At 41.5% G+C, this 16,781-nt stretch overlaps 1 protein-coding gene across 1 annotated transcript in view; it reads left to right on the top strand.

Annotated features, from left to right (window-relative positions):
• Nucleotides 1-15,416, top strand: part of AK9 (adenylate kinase 9) — a 178,436-nt gene extending 163,020 nt beyond the window's left edge. Inside the window, 8 exon segments of the mRNA XM_053590600.1 lie at nucleotides 1,671-1,817; nucleotides 1,935-2,155; nucleotides 8,624-8,820; nucleotides 10,131-10,300; nucleotides 10,554-10,652; nucleotides 12,573-12,675; nucleotides 14,250-14,364; nucleotides 14,756-15,416. Of these exon segments, the coding sequence (XP_053446575.1) occupies nucleotides 1,671-1,817; nucleotides 1,935-2,155; nucleotides 8,624-8,820; nucleotides 10,131-10,300; nucleotides 10,554-10,652; nucleotides 12,573-12,675; nucleotides 14,250-14,364; nucleotides 14,756-14,958 (1,255 nt within the window). The 3' untranslated portion in view covers nucleotides 14,959-15,416.
• Nucleotides 15,417-16,781: the final 1,365 nt, after the last annotated feature.

Genomic DNA, 16,781 nt, shown 5'->3' with positions numbered 1-16,781 from the left:
ACTGAAGGTTGTTTTTATAGTAAGAACCTCTGTTCCCTTCCTTGACATTGGCCTTTAATCAAATCCCTGAACAGTTCTCCTAATTTCAGTTATAGGGAGCAGACTCTGGAGTGTCAGACTTTTTCCCCCAAGAGGCCCCAGGACTTATCCAAATTGAGTCACCTCCTTCCTGGTGTTCAGCTTAATGTTGCAAGGCCTCAGTGAGGTGACCTTGATTGAGTCAAAGGGTTTTATTTCACCTTAATACTAGGACAAAGACTGCTCATTCACCCTGAATTTCCTTAATCCTGAAGGCAACTCAGTGACCCTTCACAGGACACAGGAGTTGAGCTACTCTCTAATTTAAAAAAATAACAATGACACCCTCAAACATTCTCTATTAGGCCAGACTAGCTCTGTGAATTTAAAGTCCCGTCTGTTGTGGAATTTAACACTAGTGCCTAGAGACTTAGCTGGAGAGCACCAAGGGAGGGCGTCCGTGACTTATGCCAGACAAGCCCCCCTGCAGGCCGACAGCCTGCACAGCTTGTTCCCCCCTCACAGGGAGTGTCCTGACTTGGGTGGCCACTCCTCCAAAATTTATTTTTATCCTCCTCTAGGTGTGATAGTAACAATGTCATTATCTCAAACTGTCAGACTACCTTAAATTCTCTTTGTCATCTTGGCTCAGTGACATGCATCATGGGTCCTGATGGAATGATTCTCACCAATTCTCCATCTCCCCTTCTGTTGCCCCAGAATTCACCCTGAATGTTGAGCTCCTGTTGAGCTCCTCACTCAACATTTACTACCAAAGCAAGCTTAGAATTTTTCCCCGTATCTGCTTTCTCTCTAAGATACTATTTATTGCATACCTGATACATGTCAGGCCTTGTCCTAGTTCTTTTACGTACCTATCTCCAATCCTTAAGACAACTCCAAGGGTTCAATATCATTGCCCCTATTTTACTGAGAACTGAGGCTCCAAAAGTTCAAATCAGGTTTCAAATCTAAGTCTGTCTGCCTCTAAAATGTATAGTCTTCCTACTGTTTGATGCTTAGATTAATGGCACCAATTGAACACAATGTTCACGATAGTATGTATGTTATTTCTTGAATTCTACCAAAACCTAGCTCTATGAGGCTAAGCATGTGTGAGTTCAGAGCTCTCTCCTACCTCCACCTTCTGAGCTGTGTTTGTGTGTATACTGCCCACCTCATGGCTTTTGAGGTTAAAGATGACTGAGTTTAAAGATGTTAGAGATGAAGAGGGTAAAGGGTGAAGAAGAAAAATTAAGTTACATAAGGAAAAGCATGGGGCTACTCCTAAAGAGATAGGCTGGTTCTGGAAGACAGAAGGGAAGCATGAGGGAACAAGAAACCCGGGATAGGGTGGCGCCTGTGGCTCAGTGAGTAGGGCGCCGGCCCCATATGCCGAGGGTGGCGGGTTCAAACCCGGCCCCGGCTGAACGGCAACCAAAAAATAGCCGGGCGTTGTGGTGGGCGCCTGTAGTCCCAGCTGCTCTGGAGGCTGAGGCAAGAGAATAGCTTAAGCCCAGGAGTTGGAGGTTGCTGTGAGCTGTGTGACGCCACGGCACTCTACCGAGGGCCATAAAGTGAAACTCTGTCTCTACAAAAAAAAAAAAAAAAAAGAAACGCGGGATTTTTATTTTCACATTTCTCTTTGATAGTGTTGTCATTGATGGATACCCTACAACTGAATATCAAATGAATCTCTTGGAAGACAGGTCGGTCATCCCAATGATCGTCTTAGAGTTGGTTGTGCCTTCCAAGGAGATTTTCAAAAGATTGATGGTGGAAAAAAAAGGTGAAGAAAGGTAATGTACGCGATGAAAACAACCATAAAGGAATGAACTTTAATCGTCCAAAGGAAAAAAGTATGAGAAAGTATGTTTTCAACAGCTTTTTCTATTCCTTCTCTGTTTCTCTATTAGTTTGCCTTACCCATTGCACAATAGTGCACAGATTATAGCTGTCAGGAATGCAAAGTACCGTAAAAATGTCGAGGTGATTCGGCAATATTATCAAGAACAGCATCAGAACTGGTATGTGATTGATGGATTTCACAGCAAATGGTGGGTATGGAACGAAGTCATTAAGAATGTTCAGATGGTGAATAAATACATGCAGACATATCTGGAAAGAATAAAAGAAGGTAAGAAAGCATTTTTAAAGGTAGAATAAAATATGACTTGAAGTCTAAACATGCCTAACTCATGTTACTGCAATTCGTTCGATTTGAGCATTTGTCCTGACCATCTTAATCACTATTTTAAACATACAGTATTATCCAGTTATTGTGGTGTTTTGGTCTGTTTCTCCTCAAAATTCGTATGCTGAAACCTAATCTCCAACATAATAATATTAAGAAATAGGGCCTTTAGGAGGCGATTAGGTCATGAAGGCCCTGCCCTCATGAATGGGATAAGTGCCCTCATCAAAGTTGCTAGAGGGGGCCTGGTTGTCTTTTCCACCACGTGAGAAGCATAATCTGTGAGGAACTGGACTTCACCAGACACTGAATCTGCTGGTGCCTTGATCTTGAACTTCCCACCCTCTAAAACTATGAGCAATAAATTTCTGTTGTTTGTACATTACCCAGTCTGGTAACCCAAACAGGCAAGGACATATGGCATATTTGTTCCAATAAATGACTGCTACTACTCAAGCTATCATTTATTGAGTGCCTATGTGAGCCTAGGGCATAAAAAATAATGCATGATCTCTCTTTAGAAGGGTTTATGGTATTTGGAATGCCAGAAAGTTTAGAGTACTAGTTATATGGGGAAAATAGTCTGTAGAGTGACACTTGGAAAAAATTTATTTATGGATCTAGAATTAAAATTATTTTTACATTTATTATAGTATGATATAAATGTTATGTAAAACTAGAGCATTAAAATGATTATTAATCTACTATGTCTGTGGAATCCATGAAATAAAATGTCTGATTATGTATTCCTACTAAATAGTTTTTTGACTTTTCTCCAAAAATACACAAAAAGGGGAAAAGTTATCTATACCTGATATCTGAAAAGGGTGGTGACTACAGAGAAGTCATCGGTAGCCGTCTCACCAACATCTGTTTAATAATTTTGTTTAACTGTGGAAACTACAGGGAAGACATGATGAGCTATAAGGGAGAAACATGACTAAGTGCAGTGAGGATTCTGACAATAACTGCACCACTGGACCTTGCTTCATTACTTGAACATAACTAGTATCTCTGTTTGCCTACAGATTGGGAATTTGTTTTCACCCAAGAATTATAAGACATGAAAATATGAGTGCAAAGGAAGGGACAATAGAGTTTCTCAAAACCTGTTCTCAATAAGCACTGGATAGCATTGCATTAGTAAACAGTCCACAGCAGACTTTGAAAGCAAAATCTGTTTTGCTTTCAAAACAGTAGTAAGAAACAGTAGTAATTGTTACTCTGTTTCTTCCTCCCTGTCTTAGATTAGGTTCTGTGGAAAGACTCAAGATAAAAAGTCATGTACAGAAGCTTTATCAGAAAGAAGTACTTTCAAGAGTAGAGTGGCCAGATTTAGCAACTAAAAATACAGGACGCCCAGTTAAATTTGATTTTTTTAACTTTATTTGAATTAATATGAGGGTATAATATTTAGGTTACAATTTCTCACTTCCAGGGTAAAATTCCATTTATAGAAGAGCCCCTCACCCAGGGGGCGTGTTATGTGCACATTAGGTAAGATCTAACTTTGAATTTCAGACAAACAACAAATAATTTTTTAGTATAAGTATATCCCAAATATCGCACAAGATATACTTATACTAAAATCGCAGTTAGAGGGAGAAACTCACCTGCAGGATAGTGAACACAGAGCCCTCAGCAGATCCTATAGGGAAATGGGATCTGGGATTGACATTCAAAATTTGCCAAATTGAGGGGAGGGCCTGGGCTTTGTATCCCTGTCAGCCTAGCATTGACCAAAGGCCACCCTGAGAGGGAGGATAACTTGTGTAACCTGTGGCAGAGGGGCAATTCCAGCCCAGCTGTGAGCCATCAATGCCACCATTCCCAACAGCTGGGGGCGAGTACATTGGCCCTGAAGAGGGTGCTGCATGGGATACCACAACATCCCCAGCATCATTCTGGGGCCTTGCCTCCGCCGCAGTAATCTACCTAAAGACTGGCCTGTTCTCTTCTGCTCCAGCTTTCCACCTAATAATCTAGCCTGTACCTATGTGCTTAAAGTTAGTTTTTACTTTTTTCATGCTACATTTCCTTTCTATACTATTCCAATGACCTTCCTCTGTCAGGGGGTCAACGTTTACCCTGACTGTTGAGATGCTGCAAGGCCAGGGCTAGAAGATTAAAGAGATGCTTCCTCATTCTGTCACCTTCCAGAATAGGCTATGTAGACTTTGCCAGAAGTTATCAAGAATATCCCAGAAATTAGAAAAAGAGATATTGGAGTCTTTTGAAACTTGAAATTACAGGGTTCCAAATTACCCTGTCACTAAACCTGTTTGGATTGGTGAGGTTCAGTACGTTTGACCTAAAGATCAACCTACAAATATACAGTACCTTGTAGCATAATATTAGAGTGCTATATTTTATAGTACTAAATACTTCAATAATACTATATATTATTGCACTACAGTACTAAATATTGTTACCACTTATAATACAGGATGTTCCTAAAATTGCCAGACATTGGCAAAATGGGAACTTGTAGCTAAATGTACCTTTATTTGCAAAACATTCATTACAAACTTTTTTCAGGAGTTCAAGACCAGCCTACACAAGAGCAAGATCTCATCTCTACTGAAAAATAGAAAAACTAGTAGTTCATCATGGCGGGTGCCTATAGCCTCAATTACTCAGGAAGCTGAGGCAGGAGGATCACTTGAGCCCAAGAGTTTGAGTTTGCTGTGAGCTATGATGTCATTGCACTCTACCCAGAGTGACAGACTAAGACTCTGTCTCAAAAAAATAAAATAAAATAAAATAAAATAATATATATATATACACATACATACCTATACTCTACATGTTGGTCACCTCTTTGTAAAATTTTATAGTGAATATTTTGTAACTAAAGGTATATTTGGCTATACTTCCCCCATATTCCTATATATGGCAACTTTTGGGACACCCTGCTTTACAGTAGTGTAATATTCTTTGTAGGAAATGAATAAGGGGGTTGTTTAGCCTTTTCACCTACGTCATAAATTATAGACAGAATAACATATTAGTTATCTATTGCTACATAACAAATTAGTCCAAAACTTAGCAACTGAGAACAACACACACACACAGATTTTTTTTTTTTTTTTTTGAGACAGAGTCTTACTCTGGGTAGAGTGCCGTGGCATCATCATCAAAGTTCACAGCAATCTCAAAGTCCTGGGTTCAAGTGATCCTCTTGCCTCAGCCTTCCAGATAGCTGGGACTACTGGTGCATGTCATAGTGCCTAGCTAGTTTTTTTTTTTTTTTCTTTCTACTTTTAGTAGACAGGGTCTCTGTCCTTGCTTAGGCTGTTTTCAAACTCCTGAGCTCAAACAATCTACTGACCTCAGACTCCCAGAGTGCTAGGATTATAGCCACTGCACCTGGCCACGCACACAGAATTTCTATGGGTCAGGAATCTGGACACAATTTAACAAGGTGATCTCTTACAAGGCTACAGTCAAGGCCTCTTCTGAAGGCTCAATTGAAAGAGAATCCACTATCCTGCTGACTGAAGTGCTAGTTGATAGGATTCAGTTCCTTGAGGTTACTGGACTGAGGACCTCAGTTCCTTGGATCTTGTTGGTGCTTAGTTCCTGGTCACCTGGACCTCTCCAAAATGGCAGCTTGCTTTATCAAGTGAACAAGCTGATAATGAAAGAAAGAGGGTCAACAAGACTTTAACTAAAACCTTTTGTAATTGTTTTCATTTCTTAGGAATGTTGTAACAAAATGCCCCCAAACTCAGTGTCTTAAGCAACAGGAATGTATTATCTCACAGTTCTGGATGCTGGAAATCCAAAATCAAGGTGTTGGCAGGGCCACGCTCTCTGACGACTCTAGGGGAGGATGTTTCCTTCCCTTCTCTTGTTCTAGTGTTGCCAGCAATCCTCAGCACTCTTTGTTTTGCAGATGCATCCCTCCCATCTCCTTCTCCGTCATCACGCGGGTCTTTCTGTGTGTGTCTCTGACTGCGTTCACATGTCATTCTCTCTGTGTCTATTTATCTGACCCTATCTCCAAATAAGGTCACGATCACAGGTACTGGGAGTACTTCAACACACACAATTCATCCATTGCTGTAAACTGATCCTGGAAGTGACATCCCATTACTTCTGCCATATTCTAATTATTACAAACAAATTACTAGCTCCATCCAGCCTATACACAGGGGAAGGGGGTTACACAAGGAAGTGAGCATCACAAGACAGAGATTCAGAATACCACTAAGTCATGTCAGACCAGTCCTCCTTGGGGCCTCCAATGCTACACATGATACGTGATATAGTGAAGGAATTCACAATCAGATTTATGTTCAGATCAATAGATTGAATGGGAATTTATGCAGTGAGTTTTGTTAAGTTTCAAAGTCCCTTTGTTTTAAGGCAAGTAATGCTACCCTAGAAAACCTTCTTTAATTCTGTGAAAGATGTACAAAGACATTCAGGAGAGCCTATCCACCTGGCACTCTTGAACTCTTCAGAGAAGACCAAAATCTGATGATTTGATCCGGCTTTCAGGGCTGGTGTCCTTTCATGAAGGCCTCAAAGTAGAGTTGGGGTTTCTAATTGACCTCTGTTGACTCCGTTGAGGCTAATGTTTCACCATTTGGAAAGTATTATACTGTCTTGAGTACCTGCTGAAGATGTTCTAGGGCAGTGGCTCTCAACCCGGTCCCAGCGGTTCCCGACCCACAGGAACTGTATTAAAGGGTCATGGCATTAGAAAGGTTGAGAACCACTGTTCTAGGGAATAGTGCTAACACCACTCATGATTATTTGCTTTCAAGAGAGGAATGGGGGACAACAACCAATAAGCAATGGTTTTAAATGCCTGCCTTATTGAAGGAGGGCTGCAATTGCTTACGGGAATACTAAGTTAACAAAGACCTTTTATTCTATGCCCTCACCCCCACCCCACCCCTGTTTAAAAGCAAAATGTGGAAAGGTTGCATGAGGGAAACCTCTTTGGGCCTGGCTTCCCAACCTTCTCCTTTTCAGAATTAAGCCCGGCCTTTGGGGGAACTGGGGATAATAGTATAAGGGGACGTCATCTCCTGGACTCCCACAGCTTCCTTCCCCTTAGAGCAGGCAGATTGCTGAGGCAATAGGTGACACGGCACAATCCACACCTCTGGCCAGTGATTCCAAAGCTCAAAACCCTCTGAAAAGCTCAAGTTTACTCTTAAATCATTTCAAGGAAAAGTTTGACATGAGATGACATGTGGCCATTTATAGTTTTCACGTACTCCAGTTGGTAGGAAAGGGCTGTCCCATTTGGTTGGAGAAATTTAATGTCATGGATTACAGTGTGCTGCCTGGACCCTGAAAGGGTGTGACATATTACTAATATTCTACATTAGGCAATATATCTTGCCCCAAGGGTTTCAGATAAGGGATGATAGTTCTGTGATAGCATATCTCAAGTGAAATCATTCCTATCCTAACACACAAACCACACTATAACTTATGCTTCGTAATGGTCTAGTTAAATTAAGACCTTCCTAGGCATAATGGAAAAAAAAAAAAAAAGGTGAAACTTTTCCCTAGTGAAAGAAGCATTAAAATATATTGGGATCAAATTTTACTCATTATAACTAAAATGTATAAAAAAGTAATTTTATTTTCTATAACATTTCATCTTGCTTTAAAGTCCCCCATTCCAGTGGATTGGAGAGAAAAACTTTTAACCTTGTCTATTAAAGGAACTTGGGCCCTTTCTTTTCGAAATAGACTCTTTAGGGTACAACCAGTTTCTTTTGCATAAATGTTTCTTCCCTTCTCTTGAGTGGCATCTGGGCACAGGGAGAAGTTTGTGTAACATGTCAGCAAACTATTTGAAGTTCCTGAAATCTATCCCGTAGATTTTAAAATATGTGCAAATTTATATATGTATGCATGAGTGAATACATACCCATTCCCACAAACATATATGAATTGCGTGTGTTTATATAGTTTACAACATACACATATAGTTTATAATAGCTAAGAAATACATGAGCCAAAGCATTCATCAATAGATAAGTGGTTACGTAAACTGCCTGTATATTTATACAGTGGAATAGTATGTGTCAATTAAAAACAATTAGGTAAGTCATATAAACTTACAGGGAAAGATACTACAGACTATAGCTGATATAAAGCAAGTTGCAGAATAATGTTTACAGTACAGTGTATGTAAGCATGATCATACCAAAAAAAAAAATGTGCAAATATAGAGAAAAAAACACTAAAAGATACAAACCCAACAGTAATTACCTCTCCAGAGAAGTGTTAGATTGAGAGGATGGAAGTATAAATAGTAACTTTTACTTTTTACTCTACCCTTTGGAATTTTATAATGCGTACATATTTGTATAGAACCATGTCGTCTAAATTATTTTAGTTTTTTAAATCACTGTGTTTTCTATGACATGTTAATAATAGGAAAAGCTGCCTGCATTGACAAGCTATGTATCACACCACAAGAGCTGCTTTCTCGCCTGGGAGAATTTGGGCAGTTCTGCCCTGTCAGCCTGGCAGAAGCACAGGAATTATTTGATTGCTCTGTATCCAGCTCCTTGGAATTTGCAGCAGAGTTCAGGGGACACTATTATAAAATGAGTTCTCAGGAAAAACTAAATGTAAGTTTGTTTCTAACTCCAAATATTTACTAAAGAAAGAAATGCCTGATCTTGGGATTCATCAGATAGGAAGGGGTGGACACAGATGGGAACACACAGAAACTTGGGATCAGAAGTCCCACTATTGCAACCTGAGACTCTGGGACCAGTGAAACAACTTCCAGGATATATCTAGAAACATTCCAGGAGAGCAGGGTCTATGATAGGCCTTTGACCTGGGCCAGCCTAACGTGAGGAAAGCCAATGGGAAGCCCCACCAATATAAGGAGTGCTGAACATCAAGGGCCCTGCCCACCGCTGGGCATCCAGAGGATTCAGTTCAGGGGCTGCTGAAGGAAGGTCAAAGTCGGGGGAAATGAAGCAAGACCTGACATACATCCCCTGTTCTTTAAATATTTATTTCCATCACTAGAATTTCCCATAGGCCTTATATTTTCATTTAATAGAACAGAATATAGATTTGTTCTGATATTATAATGCCCATAATTTGATAATATAAAAAGATTGGTAGTTGGCTCAGCACTCATAGCACAGTGATTACGGCACCAGCCACATACACCAAGGCTGGTACCAGCTTGGTACCAGCCTGGGCCAGCTAAACAACGACAACTGTAACAACAAAAGAGCCAGGCGTGGTCGTGGGTGCCTGTAGTCCCGGCTACTTGGGAGGCTGAGGCAAAAAAGACTGGTAGTTGAAAACAATAATAAAAACAAAGACACCTCTGAACATTTGATTTTTCTCTGAGAATTAGAATTTTTTAATAAAAAAAAAATTCCTGCTTATTTAAATGGTACTCACAGAATTTGAAAACTGGAATGACATTAGAGATGGTGTATCTGGCTCACCCCCTGCACTTTACAGAGCAATACCGGCAGCTGGAGAAGTTAACTCACTTGCCAAACTGGTTAATTACACTTCAGGACAGGAAGACAGGCCAGCAGGGCCCACCACGTCGTAGGACTGCAACAGGCTTTTGTGTATGAAGGAATGGATGGATGGATGAGAGAGTGAGATTAGGAGAGAGCTTAGGTGTGATCACTCAAGGACGAGCATCCACTCAGAGAAGTTACTACAGCGCAGGAGCCTCCCAACGCTGATCATGAACCTGGGCAAAGTGTAAGAGAGCCTGGATGGGTTTCTGACTGGCATGAAGTTCCTGTTTTAAGTGGTCTTGCTACATAACCCTTTTGTACAAGTGCAATTTTGTTGCATTGATAGATTGCAAAATGGTCAAGTCAGGGCTTTTAAGGTACCTATCACCCAAATATTGTCATTTCCATCACCCAACCCTGTGATCCTTTTCTAATAGAAATTCTTGGAGAACCCAGAATTGTACGTGCCTCCCTTAGCACCTCATCCACTCCCGCCTGAGAACATGCTCCCCAAAAGGCTGACGCCCTCTGAGCTGAAGAGTCGCTTCCCCAAGTGTGCCGAGCTCCAGGGCTACTGCCCGGTAACCTATCAAGATGGGAAGCAAAGGCAAGTTGTCACCTTCACGCAAGTACAGAACGATAGCTCCACTCAGAGCGAGAGCTTGTATAACAATGTTTTTGTCAAGAGGCTGCTATTTTGTTTAGCTGGGGGGGGAAATGATGTATTTCTTCCTTGAAGTGCATAGATACAAAAATGAAACATTTTGACATTTTATTTATACAGTTTTGCATAATCAGTGTACAACAGGGGTTTTTTTTGGTTTGGTTTTTAAAATATTTTTAATTTTTTGGTTTTTCAGATATGAAGCCCTGGTACCTGGTAATACTGACTATGCTGCAGAATACTGTGATCGTATATATATTTGTGAGAGTAACGAAAAACTTCAGAAGTTTTTGAGGTGAGACCATTCACTGAGTTACACATATTTAGTGAATATTTTCCCTGTTCTATGCAATATACTAGGAATTGAGCAGGAGAGATGTGTGTGTGAGAGAGAGAGAGAAAGAAAAATGGTGAACAAGGAAGGACTGGTCTCTGCCATCCCAAAGGCTGAGGTCCGGAGTAAGATAGTCTTTACGAATCTAATAACAACAGAATATGATGGAGTTTAGGGTGGGGAATGCCTGGACTGCAGGGACAGTGTAGCTTGAAGATCTGACTGAATTGTCTGTTGGGGTAAGGCCAGAGTAAAGAGTGGGACTTGGCTAGATGAGGGGAGGGAGGCGTGAGTTTCAAGCAGAGGGACCCACGTGCAAAGCTGAGCCAGGAGATAACTGAACTGCAAGGAATTCAGCATGGCTGGATGTGACCTCGAGAGGGATAAAGGAGCAAAGGTGAGGTTGGAGGTAGGGAGCCGGGCCAGAGACGGTCAAATAAAACCACCAGGAAGGGGTTTGTACTCAACCTAAGGGCAATAGGAATACATCCACTGGTTGTAAGTCAGGTCAGTGTCATAAACAAATTTGCTCTGGAGTGAGATCACCATTGTAGTGTTGATAATGTCAGAGGCAGGAAGACCAGTTATGAGGCTGTCAGAGTAATCCTGACCACCATCTGATGGCCTGTTTAAATTAACCTATAAGCGTCGCATATGGGAAAAGCAGTGGGCTTCAGGCCACTCCCTGAGAAATGCCAAAGGCTGAGACAGAGGCTGAGAAAGGACAGTGGTTTGGTGTGGGGGACAGAAAGCCTCTGGGATGGCATGGCAGACAGGTTGAAGTGCTGCTGAGAGGTTAGGTAAGTCAAGAGCTGCCAAGGGTGTGAGATGGAGATCGCAGTAGCTCATTCATCAGTGACCTTGGCAAGAAAGGTTTGGTCAAGCTAAGTGAGTGAAAGTCAACCACGGAGCTCTGAAGAGTAGGTGAGAGATGAGGAAATGGCTGGACACAGCGGCTCACACCTGAACTTCTGGGAGGCCGAGGCAGGTGGATGGCCTGAGCTCAGGAGTTAGAGACCAGCCTAAGCCAGAGCCAGACCCCATCACTACTAAAAATGGAAAAAAAATTAGCCGAGCAGGGAGCAACAACTACTCACCCATTGCCAGACATTGCGGCTTTTCATAAGAAGCTGGAAACCAAATTTATTTTTCAATTGTTCAGATCTTCAAACACTCATGATTGATTCAAATTTTAAAATAAAACACCGGGCGGATCAAATCACCTCTGCAGATAGCCTTCGTGCACTAGCTTGTGATCTCTAGTGAGGCTCAGTCAGAAGTTGTTTAATTGTAGAAAGGAAATAGATGTGAGTTGCTGGGAAAAAACGTAAGATTGAAGGAAGACAGGTGGTTTGTTGGATTTTTCTCTTTTTTTAATGGGGGAATTATGAAGATGTTTAAATGCAGACACATGGGCAGGAGCCAATAAAGAAGGAAATGCCAAAGATTCAAGGGAGAGGGAGTGAGACGCTCTGAGGTCAAGTGCCTGGAGGCTGCGTGTGGGACCCGAGGGGAGGGCAGGGCCTGGTATTCAATGGGGGGAGCTTCTGCTTGTGAGGAGCAGATGAGGAAATCCCACCTGATGGCTCTACTGCCTAAAGCACGGCATGTGCCTGGAGGGTGAGGGGGTCCTTGGGAGAGTCAGAAATTTGAGGAATAAAGTTTTATACAGTTGCTGAGAATAGGTGGGCATAGATGGAGACCCAGCTGGGTGGAGGGCTATGAGCTTTTAGGAGCCCCCAAATCTTCCCTCTTGTATAATTTTCTCCAGCAGAGAAAAACAAGTCGTGAAGTTTATCTTTTAATTGTCTCTCGTATATTCCCACATGCATACAATGAGTATATTTGTGAACCTCCATTTAATGAACTTTGTGTTCTTAGGTCACCGATGAAATACTGGAATCAGAAGCTCCCGCACAAACTGCCCCCGTTAAGGGAACCCATATTGCTTACTAGTCTTCCTTTGCCCGGATACCTGGAACAGGTTCTGTGACATAATGTTCTATAATAACACGTTAGAAAAATGCAACAATGTCTTCTTTCTAACAGTAATTTTCATTTTGGTAACAATAAAATTTCAAGGCAGAGTTTTCTGATTTTTAGCTGCAAATCCGCTCTTAACCTATTTTGTTTACGGGTGACGGTTGAAATAACGTGTGAAAATCCCTGCTTCTAATTCCCAGATATCTGTACCAAAGTGAAAAGAGAATAGGTGTCATAAAATTATTTACATTTGACAGGGACGTGTAATTTGGTTCTGGTTTTTGAATTTCAACATCCGTAAAACTTTTTCATAATTTGGTATGTATGGATTGAGTCTCTGCAAGTTTCATTCATTACTGAAAACGTTTGAGTGGCAATACCACAACCACTGAATCACAGAGCCCGTATTTTGCCCAAAATGCAGATGAAGAAAGATATCAACACATCACATTTTATTTATCCAAATGTAATTCTTTTTAACAAATAGTGAAACCAGCAGCCAACTACTATTTTTAAACCTATTTTAAAAAATTTTTCTTTCTACAGAATAAAGGCACAACTTCAGAAGTTTGTCAAAGATTTTTTTTTTTTTTTTTTGAGACTGAGTCTCAATCTATCGACCTGGGTAGAGTGCCATGGCATCATCATAGCTCACAGCAACCTCAGACTCTTGGGTTCAAGGGATCCTCTTGCCTCAGCCTCCTAAGTACCTGGGACTATAGGCAAGTACCACAATGCCTGGCTAGTTACTTCTATTTTTTTAGTGGAGACAGGGGTCTCACTCTTTCTCAGGCTGGTGTTGAACTCTTGAGCTCAAGCAATCCACCGGCTTTGGTCTCCCTGAGTGCTTGGATTACAGGCATGAGCCACTGCCTTATCCATTTTCATTTTTCAACTTGCTAGAAGGTCAGCCTTCAACCTGATTTAACTTGAAAATTCTAGGTGAGGCTCACCCCAAAAGGAGTCTTCTCATAAATGCTGCAATTTATTGGGAGTGCGTCTTACATTCTTCTTGGCTCCAGAATCCTGCAGTAAGTACTGTGGTCTCTAAAATTCCTTAGCAGGTAGCCAAGAGTCCTTACAGTGGCAGGGAATATGGCCAGTTCTGAAAACAGAAGCAGACATGGAGACATGGGCCAAGACAACCCAAAGCTCCATGTCTCCTTCTTTTTTTTTTTTTTTTTTTCTTTTTTTGCAGTTTCTGGCTGGGACTGGGTTTGAACCCGCCACCTCCAGCATATGGGAGCAGCACCCTATCCCTTTGAGCTATAAGCACCGCCCCCCTTTTTTTTTTTAACTTTTTGTTAATGGAAAATGTCACACATAAAAAAACCATGAAGCCCACGCATGTATCCATCAGCCAGCTGACACTAAGCCAATTTCTAATTTTTCATTTTCCTAATTAAATATATTTTGTGTTTCCTCCCCATTTGAATCATCGAATCATCTTTAAAAGACCCATACCCAACCCCAAGAGGCTATTTGAGTCAAGGAATAAGCCTCTTTATTTATTTACACTAAGAAAAGAAAGGAAACTTACAGATACGTATAATTTAAATTGTTCCCTACCTGCAGGGTACTGCAACTGCTCTAATTAAAGCAATGAACGCAGCGGGATGCTTAAAGCCCAAATTCCCCTTCTTAAGTGTAAGGAGATCTGCGCTACTATATATCGCTTTACATCTAAAAGGTAGGTCTTTGTTAATGATATACTACTCAGAACTAATTTGACATTAATGGTAATATATGTAATGAAAAGGTTGTTAAACTGGTTTGGTTACTTGGTGGAGAGAGAGAGCCCGCCGGCAATTTGGCGGCAAACACAATACAAGGCAGGGAAAATATTTTAAAGAAAACATAAAAATTGAACTTCTAGTTTACACAGTGGGGACAATGAGTAATATAGTCAGCTGTCAAAAATCCATGCCATGGACAAAGGTGATGCAGGTGATCTCTGATTGGAGTTTTTGGTATCTTCTCAACCATGACAACTCAATCACCTGTCTAGTGCTCCTTCTCTTTTATTTAGTGACTCATGAATCTAACAGAAAACATTCACAATTCTATGAAATTTTCTACAGCATTTAATCCCAGAAGTTCTGAATACACAAGAAAAAAGTATAAGAAGAAGATGGAACAGTTCGTAGAGAGATGTGAACTCATCACATACTTGGGTGCCAAGATGACCAGAAAATACAAGGAACCTCGGTTTAGAGCCATTGACTTTGACCATAAACTAAAGAGCTTCCTCTCCCTCAGAAATGTAGACCCAATTAATGGATAGTTTGCTTAGGTAACTGCAGCTCGAATCTTGCTAGAGGGGAATCAAGAGAAGTAAACTGAAAATGTGGCCCTCTCTAAAGCACTTTTCCCTCCTGAGAAATGTACCATGGTTGTTAGACTTCAAATGGACTCAAAGTTCTGCCAGCCAGGAAGAATCACTTTTCTGTAAGCCTAAGTTTCAATACAATTTTAAAGTTTATTGCTCTTTGCCTGAACACCGGTGCTTTAACAAAATAGGAATTCCATTTATAATTCCACTTAGAGTATTTAAGTAAATTAGTCTAATAAATGTATTGTTTATTTTCCTTTTTTAACATTTTCAGTCTCTGTTAAGGAAAATCATTTATTAAATGTTAGAAAGCTCCAAAAAACAAAATTAACACTGATATAAATAAAACAGAAATGGTTATATGTTTTATATAAGAAAGTGTTTATAAATTTTGTGAATGTAAGACACTATTATTTTCCCAACAAAATAAATGGATTTTTTCAGTAAATGACTTGCTGCTTTTTTTCTTAAGTATTCTTTGAAACAGGTCTTCTACATCGTTTTGTAATGAGAAATCCCCTGGAGTTGTAAGAAGGATGACGGGTAGAGAGTCATTACAGGCCAGGCGTGGTGACTCACACCTGTAATCCTAGCACTTTGGGAGGCTGAGACAGGTGGATCTCCTAAGCTCAGGAATTCAAGACCAGCCTGAGCAAGAGTGAAACCCCATCTCCACTAAAAATAGAAAAACTAGCCAGGTGTGGGGGCAGGCACCTGTAGTCCCAGCTACTTGGGAGGCTGAAGCAAGAAGATCACTCGAACCCAGGAATTTGAGTTTGCTGTGAGCTAGGATGATGCCACAGCATTCTAGCTTGGGAAACGGAGTGAGACTATATCTCAAAAAAAAAAAAAAAACAGGAAAGTCATTACATGTGATATCCATCAAAATGTATATGCTAGGGCTGGGCATAGTGGTTCGCATCTGTAATTCTAGTACTCTGATAGGCTGAAGTGCAGCATCCCTTGAGCTCAGGAGTTTGAGACCAGTCTGAGCAAAAGCGAGTCCCCATCTCTACTAAAAATAGAAAAACTAGGGAGGCGGAGCAAGATGGCAGCCGAGTAACAGCTTCCTTGCATCTGGGCACCGTGAGTCTGGGGAGATAGGACTCCAGGCATCTCTGGCTGGTGGGATCTGCCTATCATCACCCCTGAGAGGATACAGGGAGTCAGCAAGAGACTTCTGGACCCCAAGAGGAGGACTAAAACAGTGGAAAACCGGCAAGTGGTCGCGTGTGTTCAATCCGTCTAAACCCGCCCACAACTGTAAGTTCAGTAGCAGCGAGACTGCAAACCAGAAAGGCCTTACCTGTGAACTGTTTTGGTGTCTTTGGACTTGGCAGTCAGCTGAACTGCCTTGGGGAGAGCCTGAGCAGGAGTGCGAAGAACTTTGGCCTTTGTCTAGGGCCCCAGTCTGAGCCACTGAGCCAGACGGGAAGCTAATAGTGTTTGGCTCTGGGTCAAGGCAGACATTGTGAGCGATCTGCCCCTGCAAGCTCCGCCCTCAGGGTCACAGAGCTGGAATTAGGTGGGAGCTGGTAACCCAGCGACCAAGTAGCCTAAGGGCGGGGTCTGAGCCGCCTTGCAGCCCTAACCCTAGGGGGCAGAGGGAGACCAGTTTTGACGCACAGGGTAAGTGGATAGCCACTTCAGCAGTGATTCCAGTGACAAGCACTTCCCTGAGAAAGCTTCTGCTCAGTAAGTGAACAAGTTCAAAGTGCCTTTTAAGTGGGCTGAAGAGAGATTTAGGGTGTCTACCTGCTGGGGTTTGAGAAACT

This window comes from Nycticebus coucang, chromosome 5, assembly GCF_027406575.1.
Source record: "Nycticebus coucang isolate mNycCou1 chromosome 5, mNycCou1.pri, whole genome shotgun sequence".
In the NCBI taxonomy this organism is placed as follows: Eukaryota; Metazoa; Chordata; class Mammalia; order Primates; family Lorisidae; genus Nycticebus; species Nycticebus coucang.
Note: the sequence above shows the minus strand (reverse complement) of the source record. Positions and strands in the feature narration are given on the sequence as shown.